The sequence below is a fragment of the Eptatretus burgeri genome, chromosome 2, assembly GCF_056783735.1.
Source record: "Eptatretus burgeri isolate ZD-2024b chromosome 2, Ebu_testis_v1, whole genome shotgun sequence".
Taxonomy (NCBI): Eukaryota; Metazoa; Chordata; class Myxini; order Myxiniformes; family Myxinidae; genus Eptatretus; species Eptatretus burgeri.
This window is the reverse complement of record NC_140962.1, coordinates 159775814-159791815: the sequence shown is the minus strand read 5'-3', so window position 1 is coordinate 159791815 and position 16002 is coordinate 159775814. Positions and strand designations below refer to the sequence as shown.

At 49.5% G+C, this 16002-nt stretch overlaps 1 protein-coding gene across 4 annotated transcripts in view; it reads right to left on the bottom strand.

Annotated features, from left to right (window-relative positions):
* LOC147033714 (inosine-5'-monophosphate dehydrogenase 1-like) overlaps window positions 1–8865 on the bottom strand; it is a 51804-nt gene extending 42939 nt beyond the window's left edge. For 3 of the 4 annotated variants that reach the window (XM_085871866.1, XM_085871867.1, XM_085871869.1), the window contains exons 1-2: window positions 8708–8865; window positions 7261–7359 (exon numbers count right to left, since the gene is read on the bottom strand). In XM_085871866.1, the coding sequence (XP_085727992.1) occupies window positions 7261–7359; window positions 8708–8781 (173 nt within the window). In that variant the 5' untranslated portion in view covers window positions 8782–8865. The remainder of the gene's footprint in view (window positions 1–7260; window positions 7360–8707) is intronic. The other variant, XM_085871868.1, reaches the window with a different exon arrangement.
* Window positions 8866–16002: the final 7137 nt, after the last annotated feature.

Here is a 16002-nt window from a genome sequence, read left to right as displayed (position 1 = left end):
CACACCAATTTATCAACACCACACCAATTTATCAACACGAGACCAATTTATCAACTCCACACAATTTATCAACTCCATACCAATTTATCAACACGAGACCAATTTATCAACTTCATACCAATTTATCAACACGAGACCAATTTATCAACTTCACACAAATTTATCAACACCACACCAATTTATCAACTGCACACCAATTTATCAACTCCACACAATTTATCAACTCCATACCAATTTATCAACACGAGACCAATTTATCAACTGCACACCAATTTATCAACATGAGACCAATTTATCAATTCCATACCAATTTATCAACACGAGACCAATTTATCAACTCCATACCAATTTATCAACTCCACCCCAATTTATCAACACCACACAAATTTATCAACACAACTCCAATTTATGAACACCACTCCAAGTTATCAACACCACTCCAAGTTATCAACACCACACCAATACAAGAAAAATGCAAAACATTTTTTTGCTGTAGTTTTTTTTTTTTTCTTTCCAAGGGAGGGGACATGGGTGAAGATGGTTCTTGAGTGAACACACACCCTCAACCACACAACATCCCTTTATGAGACCCCTTCAAATGCACACAATCACCCATCAACACTCAAGCTCCCTACACGTCGTGCCAACATCCCTATACAAGCATGCAGGCCATAATACCAGAATAGTTCATTCATATGTCAGGTCAGGTTCGATCTGTGACCTGCTACAGGTACCATGCAAACCTGTACTAACCTGTTCCATGGTCGGGTTGTCGGCGACTAAACAGTCTCCCCCACCAGGTTTTCTGGTGAGGAGGGTGTTTGGATATGGACACCCAGCAGGATTAAAAACAAAACCTGTCAAAGGGCGGAGGAGCTCCTTGTGAGCCAACGGCCATCCATATCTAGTGCCCAACTGTGTCTGCGGACGTCCTCCTGTAGTTGGGTTACTTTCATTAGGAGGTTGGTGGCAGGATTTGCACTCCAGCCACCGTAAAACCCTTCATTCCGCAAAACGCAAAAACGCAAAAAAAATCTGAAAACCCACTCCGTGGGAGTACCTCCTGTGCAGCTTCCCTTCGCAGGGCAGCTCACCGGATGACGAGATTGGGGCAAAGCCTTCGGGACCCCCGATCCTTGATGATAGGAGGGAAACCACGGGGTAACATCCCTGGGTCAGATTGCGGGAGAGTGTGTCGGAGTGGTGCTGAGGTGTCGTCCACCAGACGGCGGTCTCCTTGGGTTAACCTGAGGCGGTCCCTTCAGGTGGGTGCCTGGAATGTCCTATCCCTAAGAGAGGATGATCACCTGTCTCTGTTATCATCTGAGCTCAAGCGTTTGGACATCGGGATTGCAGCTCTCTCTGAGGTTCTGAGACCGGATTGCAGCGAGATAATGGTGGGTGGTTACACCTACTATTGGTCTGGTCGCTCTGATGGTTACCATACCCAAGGAGTTGCTGAAGCTGTGTCCAATAAGCTGACCCCAATGATAATTGAGGTAACACCGGTCAACGAGCGTATTATGAGATTAAGGATTCGTCACTCCTTAGGTGTCATTTCCCTGGTCTCTGTTTATGCTCCGACTGAGGCGAGTGATCTCACCGTGAAGGACACATTCTACGCCACGCTCGAGTCTGTGGTAGATCAGTGCCCCAGACGAGATACACATCTAGTCTTGGGGGATTTCAATGCATCGACTGGAACTGATAGGGATGGTTATGAGGTGTGTGTTGGTCCCCATGGGTCAGGAACTATGAACCAGAATAGCACTAAGTTCCTTGACTTTGCAAGAAGTCATGGACTTAGGGTGGCTGGTTCATGGTTTCAGCGCCCACAAGCTCATCGCTGGACTTGGTATTCCAACGCTGGCGGTGTGCCAAAGGAGATTGACCATGTCCTCATTGACGGTCGTTGGAGGATGCTCCAGAACTGCAGGGTCTACCGTAGTGCTCAGTTCCTCAATACTGACCACAGGCTTGTTGTAGCAACTCTAAAGCTGCACCTTAAATCCTGGAGAATGGTACCATCCCAGCCTAGGCTGGATGTTGCCAAGCTCAGGGATGAGAGAGTAGCTGAGGAGTTTGCAAACAGGCTGAGTGGACACTTGGGGGGTCTGGGTGCTTTGGGGGGTCCTGAAGAGTTGTGGAGCGCCTTCAAGACCACCGTCCTTGATGTTGCCGGTGGATGCCTTGGAGCTCACCGCAGGGCAAAGAAGAATTTTGTCTCTCAAGGGACACTGGATACCATTGACCAGAGTCGCAGGGCCAGGCTGAATGGCAGAGCTGAGCTGTTCAGGGAGCTGAGGCATAAAACTGTATGTGCACTGAGGGTGGACAAGGAGGCCTATGTTTGAGGAATCTGTGAGGGGGTAGAGCATCACCTGTGGACAGGTGATTCTCGTCCCGCTTACAGGGGAATTCGCGCATTACGTTGATCCAAGCCCATCCCTCGGAGCACTGCAGTTCGAGCAGAGAGTGGTAGGCTCTTGACAGAGGAGTCTGAAGTGAAGGCCCGCTGGGCCGGTTACTTTGAGCGGTTGTGCCAGGCTGATCCCCCAGCTGTCGAGTTGGACGTCAAGGGTGTCACAATCCCTGTTGCTGACCCTTGAATCAACTGTGGTCCACCTTCGCTTGTGGAAACACGGGCTGCGGTGAACCAGTTGAAATGGGGCAAAGCTCCAGGGATCTGTGGCATCCATGCTGAACTTCTCAAGGCTGGTGGAAATGCTGCACTCGTGTCGTTGCATGCAGTTTTGTGCTCTGCCTGGAACACAGGCATCATCCCAACTAACTGGAAGAGGGGCCTTGTTGTCCCTCTCTGGAAAGGGAAGGGTGACCGCCAAGACTGCAACAACCACCGAGGGGTGACGCTGCTCTCAGTGCCGGGCAAGGTCTTTGCTCGGATAATTCTTGATGGGGTTCGCCACCATCTGCTTGAGCACCAGCGTCCAGAGCAGTCAGGCTTTACACCAAAGAGGTCAACAATTGACCGTGTCCTTGCTCTTCAGGTCCTCACCGAACGCAGAGGAGGGTTTTGGCAGGGGCTGCTTGCAGCCTTTGTTGATCTCTGTAAAGCGTTCGATTCAGTGAATCGGGATGTCCTCTGGAGGATTCTTAGTCTTCGTGGGGTGCCACCAAAACTGATCGATCTGATGTCTGAACTCCACTCTGGTACTGAGAGTGCTGTGAAGTGTGGTGGTACCACCTCTGACTTATTTCCAGTTGTTACTGGAGTTCGTCAGGGATGTGTACTTGCCTCCACACTTTTCAGCACTTGTATGGACTGGATTTTAGGGAGGATGTCGGAGAGATCAAGTTGCGGTGCATCGTTTGGCAATGTCAAGATCTCGGACCTTGATTTTGCAGATGATGCAGTCATCTTTGCGGAGACTTTAGACATCCTCTTGGGGGCCCTCGAGGTGCTGAATGAGGAGTCGGAGCCATTGGGATTACAGGTTTCTTGGGTCAAAACTAAGATCCAGGCTTTCGGTGACATCTTGGATGCTGCTGTCCTGTCTGTGTCTGTTTGTGGTGAGGATGTTGAGGTCGTGGAGAGATTCACTTACCTTGGCAGTGATATTCATGTCTCTGCTGGCTGCGAGTCAGAGGTCAATAGACGTCTGGGTCGGGCCTGGGGAGTCATGGATTCACTGGATCATGGGGTGTGGCGCTGCCGGTACCTGTGCGGGAGGACGAAAGTCCGAGTCTTCAGGTCCTTGGTACTTCCAGTCTTGCTCTATGGGTGCGAGACTTGGACTCTGACCAAGGATCTGAGACGGAGACATAATTCCTTTGGTACCAGGTCGGTGGTCTTTCTGTCTTCTACAGACTCCTCTTCAGCCTTGCCCCCCCTGCTCTCTCTGCGATTTGTCCCCACCACATTTCCATAGGGCGCTCAAGGTCCGCCAACAACCCCCTTCTGGTAAAACTACCAAAATCACGAATCACTGCTCATCTTCACTCTTTCATTCCTCTTTTTTCCCGCCTTTGGAATAAACTTCCTCACTCTATTCTTTCCCATTCTTCCCTCAAGGCTTTCAAAACAGCTGTTCACCACCACCTCTTATCTTCCCCCATCCAAATCCTCGATCTTTTCTACCCCTGATAATCCACCCAAGCCCACTTCCTTCATTTCTCCTGCTTTCCTTCCTGAAAGTCCCTGAAATGTCCATCTTCTCTTCGCCATGTTCACCGTCCCATCCCCATCCCTCTCCCTTCCACAGTTCACCTAATGTGTCTGTTCCCCACTGTTTTGTCCCTTCCACTCCCGCCCCTCTTGTCTCATGCCTCCTTGCTGTGAGTTGTGTGTTAGCTCTCATACGAGCCTCGACCAAGGTATACAAAAAAAAAAAAAAAAAAAAAAGATCTCTTCGGAGAATCCTTGGCTATCGCTGGTCGGATTTTGTGTCCAACGAGCGGTTGCTGAGAGAGACTCGGATGAGATTTGTTACCTGCATAGTCCGTGAGCGTCAGTTGCGGCTGTATGGAAATGTGGCTCGTTTTCCTTACGCTGATCCTGCTCACCAGATTCTCTCAGCAAGGGAGTCTCATGAGTGGAGGAGGCCAGTGGGCCGACCACGTTCCTCATGGTTGCAGCAGGTTGACCATCATCTCAAGGAGATGGGGATGGGCCTGGCATCTGCCTGGGGGATGGCCAGACGGAGGCCCCTGGAGTACCGGCGGAAAGTGGACGCAGCGACGCGCTGTTCTGGCACATGCTCCCATACCTGACCTGACCTCATTTGCATACACACACCATTTCTCATTCAAACCGCACCATTCTCAAATAGACACTTTGCTTCAACCTTCTCCGTACTCGAACCACAACACCACAGCATTTCTCCAACCACCACAATGCCTTCCCCAAAAAAATCCACATATAATTGAACCACAACCCAAACTCACCTACACTCCCCAATGATGCCACAATGAACACACTGCCTCCATCAAGAACTCGCCGCACGACAACTGCTACGCTACACCATCACTGACATCGTTCAAGCATACTACCATTAAAGACCACCACCGCCTTTTGGGACCAGCGGCGACTGCTTCGCCCCATGTTATTCTAGGAGCTCCATCATGTGGGGAAGCGCCAAGCAAATGAGGCCATTTCTGGTGCAGAATTCTTACCTGGGTGGAGCCACAGCCAGGGCAAGCATCCTTGCGCCAATGAGGGCACGGGGAAACCCCATCGCCCTGCCTATTCCGCTCTCAAGTGCCACTCCCACAGAGGAATTATAAAAGAGAGCTCTGCTCTCTTGCCCATCCTCATCTCGTATGGCCCACCCGCTCTTCTCTCATCATCTGGCCAGCCCCTTGTTCCTGGGACATGGAGTGATGGAACGGAGTCCACGACTGAGCCAGATGCCAGGCGCCAGACTGCATGTAGTTTAAATTGTTAGACATTGCACGAACAGATTTCTTTACGCTCACGTGGTTCAGTCTAGTCCTCTCACACGTTATTTCCTCTATTAACCCTTTAAACACATCTTTACACCTCATCTGCCAATCACAGCACACTTCATCACACCTCCTCCAAACATGCACCTTGGACACGCTCAGTTTTCTTCCCCCTTCCCCCTCTTCAGCGACTGGGTTGCGTTGGTCCGTCGACCACGCAAGGTAACAAAAAAAGGTCACCAACACCTCAAACTTTTCCTCATCTCTCTTTGCTCTCTAACTTTCCTCAGGGTACGTGTCTGATGGTGCCCATAATGTTCATATAAGATAAGATTGTAGAAGTTGAGTATCGGAATAGCTCTGCCCTGGGTCTTTGTCTCACTTGCATTTATTTTGTCACACCTTATCAATCCTTGCTTTTCCCTGCGGCACATTATTGTTTTGTATTAAAACCTTTTATTGTACCACATGCCTTTACTCACCCTCACGTTATAAATAAATTGATTACATTATAAATGGACCCAAGTTTGTCGCGTCTTTTCATCCATTGGTCCAGCATAGTCCGCAAGCAGTGCTCGCAGGGATGTTTTACCTTATCGATTGGCTTGTGTTAGCCAGTGCGTACTTGGCAGCTTTGCTCGGCTACACCATATACGGTAAATTCCACGCAAATATGCATCGATGGCATGATACCCTCCACCCCTCCCCCCACCCCAACTTGATGCGGCCATCCACAGGTAAGGTACCACGCGAAGTAGTGAAACCATGCCACGATTGGAGTACCAATTGGCGTTCATGGTTGCTTAACAACCCTCCAGAGCGTGGAGTTCGGAGTTATCTGTGCCCAGCGGCGTCAGGGCAAGGTGTTCGGGAGTAGCTCGAGCTCCCCCTCGTGGTAAAACTCCAACTCCAGATCCATAACATTGCTTTCTGAAGGCACTGAATAGAGTGATAAAATAAAATATTCAGATTATAAAAATTAAAATGTAAATCTTCTTCTTGCGTATGGCAACTTTGCTGCCAGGTAGCTATCATTTTGTTGGGGCACAACTTTGCAGCTGATGCTGTGCCACTATACCAGTGCACTGGTACTCATTTTGCTGACCTCAGAAGGATTACAGGCTGAGTCAACCCCACCTGGTGTTAATTCGGCAGCCAGCGGGGCTCAAACCCAGGACCCTAAGATCCCAAACCAGCCACCCTAACCACCAAGCCAACACCAGGCTTAAAATGTAAATAATAAATAGAAAATAGAATTTAGCATCAAATGCGTCGATGGATACGCCTCCACCTGGGTTAGGTGTCAAGCAACTGTTACGCTTGATCTCCATTACAGATCATGAGAAGAGAGACAGAGACAGAGATGAGTTGAAGAATGACATCAGATGATACCAACTCAAGTTGATCTGCAAATTTCAAAACGCACCTAACCTTTCACCTTTTGAATCCAAAATCGAATAATTTACTCATTGGATTACATCCCATACTTGAGTCAAGTTTGGATGAAATCCCTTTAGTGGTTCACAAGTTCACAAGAAACTCATCATGGAGGGGCGGACAGATAACCAAACAACATACTTCCGGATTTTGGCTGCGGAGGTACAAAATTACACCAACACCGAGCTGATACTCGAGGTCCCCCACCTTTTTGGGTGGTATGAGGAATACACCTGTGTAATATGAAAGCGAAATGTCAATGATTTTGAAATATCACGCACACAAGCCAAGTGACAGAGATGGTTGCCATGGCAACACAATTCAGCCAATCACCGGCATGATCGAATCAGGTTTATGGAACGAAATGTGAAACGGTTTTTGAAATGCCAGAGAGGGGGAGTGAAGGGAGCAGGCACGTACTTGTAAGTTAGACCATCCGAACCAGAGAACAGCTGCTGCACAGTAAGACCGTCGTCTGGTACGTATCCGGTGCCCCCACTGATGAGAAAATCTGCATTCCTGCAAAACAATGGCAGAGCAACATCACACACTGCTGTGTGAATGTTTCACCATAGGTTCAGAAACAAGTGATGTGTTCTCGGAAGATGGAGCGGAGTGCCGGGGACTACCACGCGACCGGCGGAGCTCTGGGGACTACCAAGCGACCAGTGGAGCGCCGGAGACTGCCAAGCGACCGGCGGGGAACTGGGGACTGCCAAGCGACCGGCGGAGCGCTGGGGACTGCCAAGCGACCGGCGGAGTGTTGGGGACTGTCAAGCGACCGGTGGAGCGCCGGGGACTGCCAAACGACCGGTGGAGTGCCGGGGACTGCCAAGCGACCGGTGGAGTGCCGGGGACCGCCAAGCGACCGGTGGAGTGCCGGGGACCGTCAAGCGACCAGCGGGGAACCGGGGACTACCAAGCGACCAGCAGGAGCGCCAGGGACTGCCAAGCGACCGGCAGAGTGCCAGGGACTGCCAAGCGACCGGCAGAGTGCCAGGGACTGCCAAGCGACCGGCGGAGCGCCAGGGACTGCCAAGCGACCAGCAGAGCGCCAGGGACTACCAAGCGACCAGCAGAGCGCCAGGGACTACCAAGCGACCAGCAGAGCGCCAGGGACTACCAAGCGACCAGCAGAGCGCCAGGGACTACCAAGCGACCAGCAGAGCACCAGGGACTACCAAGCGACCAGCAGAGCGCCAGGGACTACCAAGCGACCGGTGGAGCGCCGGGGACTGCCAAGCGACCGGTGGAATGCCAGGGACCGCCACGCGCTGACTGGATGGTTGGGGTTGGTGCGACAGCATGGGGCGGTGGGGGTGGGTGTGGGTGGGGTGGGGGTGGGTGTGGGTGGGGTGGGGGTGGGTGTGGGTGGGGTGGGTGGGGTGGGTGTGGGTGGGGTGGGGGTGGGTGTGGGTGGCGGTTCGGACAATCCCCACGATGTCAATAAAAATGACTGACACTACATAACCAAAACTACGACGACAATCTATACTACAACTCAATAGAAACCAAAATAACTATCACCATTAAAACATCATCACCACCTCTTCGAGAAGTAACATCACCAAAACTATAACCATTACAAGTACCAACTACCCAAAACCAAAACCTACCCAAAACTACGACTACAACAATCAGCAACATCATCTATACCACAAACACCATCACTCTACAAAACCAGAACTAAAACCACAACTACCATCACCAAATCTATCACAACCATCATTACCGTGCTCAACAAAACTATTACGACCACAACTCTACCGACACCACCCGAGACCGCTACAAAGAGGAGTAATGTGCGCAATAAAATAACCACGTCACAACAAGCTGTGGTGAAAACGAAGCGGTATCCCAGCGCTACCTCTCCTTCAGGTGCAGCGAGACGCCGTCGGTCTCCGCTCTCCCTGGTCCCACAAAACACAGACAACCATCCATTGCCTGACGGCGAAGGTTCAGCTCGCTCGTCGTGTCCCACGCGGCGACGATGGCCACGCCCACACCCGTCCCACACAATGCAAGCTGGGCTCCGCCCACACGCGCGTCACGTGGGTGACCGCACGTCCATTCCGCTTGGCTCGATCCCCGCACGCATTGCGCGTCATGATTGAAACAACATGAAGGTGAAGGTGTACCTGTGGAGTACAGGTTAATGGATTACCTATGAGTAAATGGTTTTACGCCACTCAGCTCCTCAACTCAACGTTCCCTTGTGTTCGTGGAAGTTTATCTTTGTTCTCAGCGTGTTACTCTTAACGGTATAATTCGTGGCAGTTTCCAACATGATTGTTTTTATGATTATGAATGACATTCGTTTAATATTTGTATTATAGTCATCGTAATAATTCCATCAAATAAAGCTTTAATTTTCCAGTTTTAACAAAAATCGATTCAGTTACCACGTGTCTTGTGTTCGACCTGCATATTATGTATCATTGTACGAAAGGAGTACCACGTGTTGGTGGTCGGATGTCGGTCGTGTTGGTGGTCAGTAACGTGGTGGGGATGTAATAACAACTGTGCACAGCACAAGGAATCTCACACTGCAATATTATCTTACTTTATTCGGGAAACACGCAGGCAGGGGTGAGGATGCAGTGGTGAGGCAACAGTGAGGTAGGCAGGGGTGAGGATGCAGTGAGGTAGGCACGGGTGAGGCTACAGTGAGGTAGGCAGGGGTGAGGCTACAGTGAGGTAGGCAGGGGTGAGGCTACAGTGAGGTAGGCAGGGTTGAGGCTACAGTGAGGTAGGCAGGGGTGAGGATGCAGTGAGTGTAGGCAACAGTGAGGTAGGCACGGGTGAGGCTACAGTGAGGTAGGCAGGGGTGAGGCTACAGTGAGGTAGGCAGGGGTGAGGCTACAGTGAGGTAGGCAGGGGTGAGGCTACAGTGAGGTAGGCAGTGGTGAGGTAGGCAGGGGTGAGGCTACAGTGAGGTAGCCAGGGGTGAGGATGCAGTGAGTGTAGGCAAGGGGGACGGTGCAGTCAGTGGTGAGGATGCAGTGAGTGTAGGTAAGGGGGACGGTGCAGTCAGTGGTGAGGATGCAGTGAGTGTAGGCAAGGGGGAGGGTGTAGTCAGTGGTGAGGTGGCAGTGAGTGTAGGCAAGGGGGAGGGTGCAGGCAGGGGTGAGGATGCAGTGAGTGTTGGCAAGGGGGAGGGTGCAGGCAGTGGTGAGGATGCAGTGAGTGCAGGCAAGGGGGACGGTGCAGGCAGGGGTGAGGATGCAGTGAGTGTCGGCAAGGGGGAGGGTGCAGGCAGTGGTGAGGATGCAGTGAGTGTAGGCGAGGGGTAGGGTGCAGGCAGTGGTGAGGATGCAGTGAGTGTAGGCAAGGGGGACGGTGCAGGCAGGGGTGAGGATGCAGTGAGTGTTGGCAAGGGGGACGGTACAGACAGGGGTGAGGATGCAGTGAGTGTACGCAAGGGGGAGGGTGCAGGCAGTGGTGAGGATGCAGTGAGTGTAGGCGAGGGGTAGGGTGCAGGCAGTGGTGAGGATGCAGTGAGTGTAGGCAAGGGGGATGGTACAGACAGGGGTGAGGATGCAGTGAGTGTACGCAAGGGGGAGGGTGCAGGCAGTGGTGAGGATGCAGTGAGTGTAGGCAAGGGGGGGTGCAGGCAGTGGTGAGGATGCAGTGAGTGTTGGCAAGGGGAGGGTGCAGGCAGGGGTGAGGATGCAGTGAGTGCAGGCAAGGGGGAGGGTGCGGGCAGTGGTGAGGATGCAGTGAGTGTCGGCCAGGTGGAGGGTGCAGGCAGGGGTGAGGATGCAGTGAGTGCAGGCAAGGGGGAGGGTGCGGGCAGTGGTGAGGATGCAGTGAGTGTCGGCCAGGTGGAGGGTGCAGTAAGTGTAGGCAGGGGGGAGGTTGCAGGCAGTGGTGAGGATGCAGTGAGCGTAGGCTGGGGGGAGGGTGCAGGCCATGGTGAGGATGCATTGAGTGTAGGCAGGGGGACGAGTGCAGGCCATGGTGAGGATGCAGCAAGTGTCAGCCGGGGGGAGGGTGCAGGTCGTGGTGAGGGTACAGCCAGTGCAGACAGTGGTGAGGGCACAGGCAATGGTGAGGGTGCAGCAAGTGCAGGCAGAGGTGAAGATACAGCGAGTGCAGGCAGTGGTGAGAGGACAGCAAGTAGAGGTGGTGGTGAGGGTAAAGTAATGGAGAAACGTCAGAATAAGGTCTTGAAGACAGTTTTTGTGGACGATGAAACAATTAAATACCAGCAAAGGTACCCGTTTGTTGCTAGGCAATGCCTGGTCCCTTCTTCTATCCTTTCCCCTGCTTCCCCCCCCCCCCCCGCAAAATCGGCTAGACTTCAACCCCACCTTTATCTTTGCCCTCCCTCCTCCCACAAAGGTACATGGCTTTGCCTGGGATCGAACGTATGTCAATTGGATGACCACAATAAAGCATGTATTTAAAGACGATCATTTTATTTAATAAACTTCAAAAAAAATTGCTTCAGACATGAAATCCTTCCTCTTCTCCAATGGCTTGATTTCCAATCATCAATTTGGTTTCAGACCAGGTCACTCTACCCTAGATATGCTGCTACTGCTCTCCCATCAATGGATGGAGGTCCTCAATGCCAGACAGGAAATCTGAGCCGTATCCCTGGACATATCACGTGCTTTTGACAGTCTGGCACCCTGCCCTACTCACCAAACTCTCTTCCCACGGTATTCAAGGCCATCTCCACTCATGGCTCGCAGACTTCCTCTCCTGTCGCAGTCAACGTGTGGCCCTAAATGGAGTTCTTTCATCCCCTCTTCCTGTGCAGGCTGGAGTTCCTCAAGGTAGCGTTCTGGGCCCTGTTCTTTTTCTGGTTTTCATCAATGATCTCTCGGACTCTCTGGAAAATCCTCTATTTCTCTTTGCCGATGACTCCACCCTCTGCCGTACCATCTGTCATCCCTCAGACCGGCAAGCAGCAGCTTCTTCGCTCACTGCAGATCTGGATAAAATCACAAACTGGTCCAACACGTGGAACATGTCTTTCAATCCAGACAAATCTCACACTCTCACTATGTCTCTTCGAAAGGACCGTTTAGAAAACCCTCCATCCACTTTCTCAACAATCCTCTGGAAGAAGTCTTTTCTTTCAAGCTTCTGGGTCTCACTATCTGCCATGACCTTTCCTGGGAAAGTCACATTTCCAACCTTGCCTCAAAAGCCAGTCGCCGACTGGGAATCCTCCGTCGTGCAAAGTCCTTCCTCGGCCCTCTTGAGCTCCTGACCACTTACAAAGCTTTTGTCCGTAGCCTGATGGAGTACTGCTCTCCCCTCTGGGCTGGTGCTCCTGCCTCCCACCTTTCTCGACTTCACGCTGTCGAAACCAGGGCTTTTAAGATCATTGGCATCTCCCGCAATGAAGCTGAGTCTTTGGGCCTCTCACTCAATCACCGCAGGTTGGTCGGTGGTCTTTCTGTCTTCTACCGACTCCTCTCCAGCCTTGCCCCCTGCTCTCTCTGCGATTTGTCCCAACCACATTTCCACAGGGCGCTCAAGGTCCGCCAACAACCCCCTTCTGGTAAAACTACCAAAATCACGAATCACTGCTCATCTTCACTCTTTCATTCCTCTTTTTTCCCGCCTTTGGAATAAACTTCCTCACTCTATTCTTTCCCATTCTTCCCTCCAGGCTTTCAAAACAGCTGTTCACCACCACCTCTTATCTTCCCCCATCCAAATCCTCGATCTTTTCTACCCCGATAATCCACCCAAGCCCACTTCCTTCAATTCTCCTGCTTTCCTTCCTGAAAGTCCCTGTAATGTCCATCTTCTCCTCGCCATGTTCCCCGTCCCATCCCCATCCCTCTCCCTTCCACAGTTCACCTGTGTCTGTTCCCCAATGATTTGTCCCTTCCACTCCCGCCCCTCTTGTCTCATGCCTCCTTGCTGTGAGTTGTGTGTTAGCTCTCATACGAGCCTCGACCAAGGTATACAAAAAAAAAAAAAAAAAAAAAAAAAAATTGGACCTATTGTCGTTATGCTTTTGGGAAGTCAATATTGAATGTTTTTTTTTTTTTCATCAAGGGCTGAACCATGTATCCAGTAATGTACTGTACTGTACAGATCAAAATTGCTCATTAACTCACCTGGAATGTAGTTTTAGGGAGCTTATGGGGTGGTTAGCTCACCTGCAACGTAGTTCCAGGAAGTTTATGGGATGGCGTGTTATCTATCCGTCAGTCCGTCAGTTTATCCTAAAATTGGTATTTGCTTTCTTCTCCGAAACTACACACACGATTCATGTGAAACTTGACGACAACCTTCATCACCCATGATGTACCAAAGTTTGTTCATGGCATGAAAAAAAAATAATGGTCTGAGGGGGGTCTACGGAAGGGGTTTAAGCGGGTGTTGTCCCCCTTAAAGAGGTATTTTCTTTCTTCTCAGAAACGACACACGATTATGAAGAAACTTGACAAAAACCCTCCTCACCAGTGATGTAATAAAGATAGTTTGCATAAAAACAAATAAATAAATAAATTAAAAAAGACGATTCCGTTCCACGTTAACTTCTGCCTCCATCATTATTCTACCAGGTGAGCGCCCAGGGGTATTGCCCCGATATTTTTGAATTTTTCACAGGGTGTACATATGGAAAAGGTCGCCAAGGTGTAAACTCATTTTTTTTCAATAAAGTCTTCTTCCAACCTTGAGAGTTTGGTGGGGAGAAGAGGTTATGTTTGCACGATTTGTACCTTCAAAACAATGAACATTGAATGTGTTTGTACCTTTAAAATCGATATATATTAAATGTGTTTGTTGCTTTCAATCAATGCATATTAAATGTGTTTGTACCTCTAAATCAATGGATATTAAATGTGTTTGTACCTTTAAATGAATGGATATTAAATGTGTTTGTACCTTTAAATTAATGTATATTAAATGTGTTTGTACCTTTAAATCAATTGATATTAAATGTGTTTGTACCTTTAAATCAATTGATATTAAATGTGTTTGTACTTTTAAATCAATGTATATTAAATGTGTTTGTACCTTTAAATCAATGGATATTAAATGTGTTTGTACCTTTAAATTAATGTATATTAAATGTGTTTGTACCTTTAAAATAATTGATATTAAATGTGTTTGTACCTTTAAATAAACTGATATTAAATGTGTTTGTACCTTTAAATCAATGGATATTAAATGTGTTTGTACCTTTAAATTAATGTACATTAAATGTGTTTGTACCTTTAAATTAATGTATATTAAATGTGTTTGTACCTTTAAATTAATGTATATTAAATGTGTTTGTACCTTTAAATTAATGTATATTAAATGTGTTTGTACCTTTAAATTAATGTATATTAAATGTGTTTGTACCTTTAAATCAATTGATAGTAAATGTGTTTGTACCTTTAAATCAATTGATAGTAAATGTGTTTGTACCTTTAAATCAATTGATATTAAATGTGTTTGTACTTTTAAATCAATGTATATTAAATGTGTTTGTATCTTTAAATAAACTGATATTAAATGTGTTTGTACCTTTAAATTAATATATATTAAATGTGTTTGTACCTTTAAAATAATTGATATTAAATGTGTTTGTACCTTTAAATAAACTGATATTAAATGTGTTTGTACCTTTAAATCAATGGATATTAAATGTGTTTGTACCTTTAAATTAATGTATATTAAATGTGTTTGTACCTTTAAATTAATGTATATTAAATGTGTTTGTACCTTTAAAATAATTGATATTATTGCGGTTCTCGGAACCACATGCATACAACAGAAAGCGGTCCAAAGACAGTTATTCCATTATTATACGTGTAGATAGTCCCTTCCCCCTTTTGTCTCGCGGGATAACAAGGGGAATGTGTTGCGATGATCTCATAGCTAGGTTTGCTTACATTATTTTTTATTCATTTCATTTCTACTCTTCTGATTATTCCTGAGGTAAATCTGAGCCACATGCGCCTTCGCTGTGAGGTGGGCCCTCACGGAGGCCAGCGCTTGTGGTGCCGCTGCGAGGAAACGATGACGCGCGAGCATTAACAGCGCAGAGCCCTCGTTCCCAAGCGGGCCCTCAACCCAACGTGTGCGGCGAGTCATACAGTGGGCTTGGCAGTACGGGATTATAGACTCGAGCTTCCGATGATCTGGGGAAGATTGCCGGTTGCATTAAAAAGGCATACGAATGAATATCTCTGAAGATGCTGCATGAATGGTGTTTTTCACAACGCAGGAAACAGCCAGCATGATGCCCACGCTGCACGAAATGCGTACTGAGGCCTATAAAGGCGACTCTAAGCCATGTTGGGTGGAATGCAAGTGTGCGAAGTAGAACCGGCACGTCTCTTTCCAACCAAATATTTGACACATATTGGTGTTCGTACCGTGCACACGCTAGCAGAGTCGTGCGGACGTGGGCGCTGGCCACCTGCGTAACGGCCGAACCACGCGCACTGTATGGAATGTGTTCAAAGGCAGACACGTACGCCCCTCGCGAAACATGCATGGATTTATCCATAACAATGTACCTTCGGCCCTCGCTGGCAGCAGCGGATTCCCCATGGATGGTGAACGTCTTCTCGTCTCTACAGCCAGCGAAGCTGTGATCGAGCCAGGCAATGTTGCACAGTGCGGGCCACGTTGGCGCGTGCAGAGTGGGCGCGTTGATCGGCACTGGTCGGACACCCAAGCGGGCATGCAGGATCCTCGGCCGGTCGCCAAGGCACGGCCTGGGTGGTTTTGCGGGATGATTCGCACGCCAATTTTGGTGTGGGCGATTCGTGTCATGTCGTGGGATCGGAGCAGAATATTTTCGCTGTCTGAGATGACCTTTCTGGAAACGAAGTGGTGCAGTTTCCGCCAAAGTTAGCGGGCCACGTGAGGGGTCCGGGCCAATCGGAGCGCCCGATTCAGGTGATGACGCTTTGCTTCGGGGTGGCCCTCTGCCCTGCAAGTCCGATAAAGGTCGGAGCGGTCCCTCCGCCTATCTCTCTCGCCTCGCCCTAGTCTCTCTGCACGACCCGCCTCCTGCTGCCTGGACTCCGCTTCTCTCTCGCCTCGCCCCCGTCTCTCAGCACAACCCACCTCCTGTTCCCTGGACTCCGCCTCTCGCTCAGGCCTCGCCCTCGCCTCGCTCTGCTCGTCATCACCACGACCTGCCTCCTGCTGCCTGGACTCTGCCTCTCTCGCTCTCGCCATTGTCTC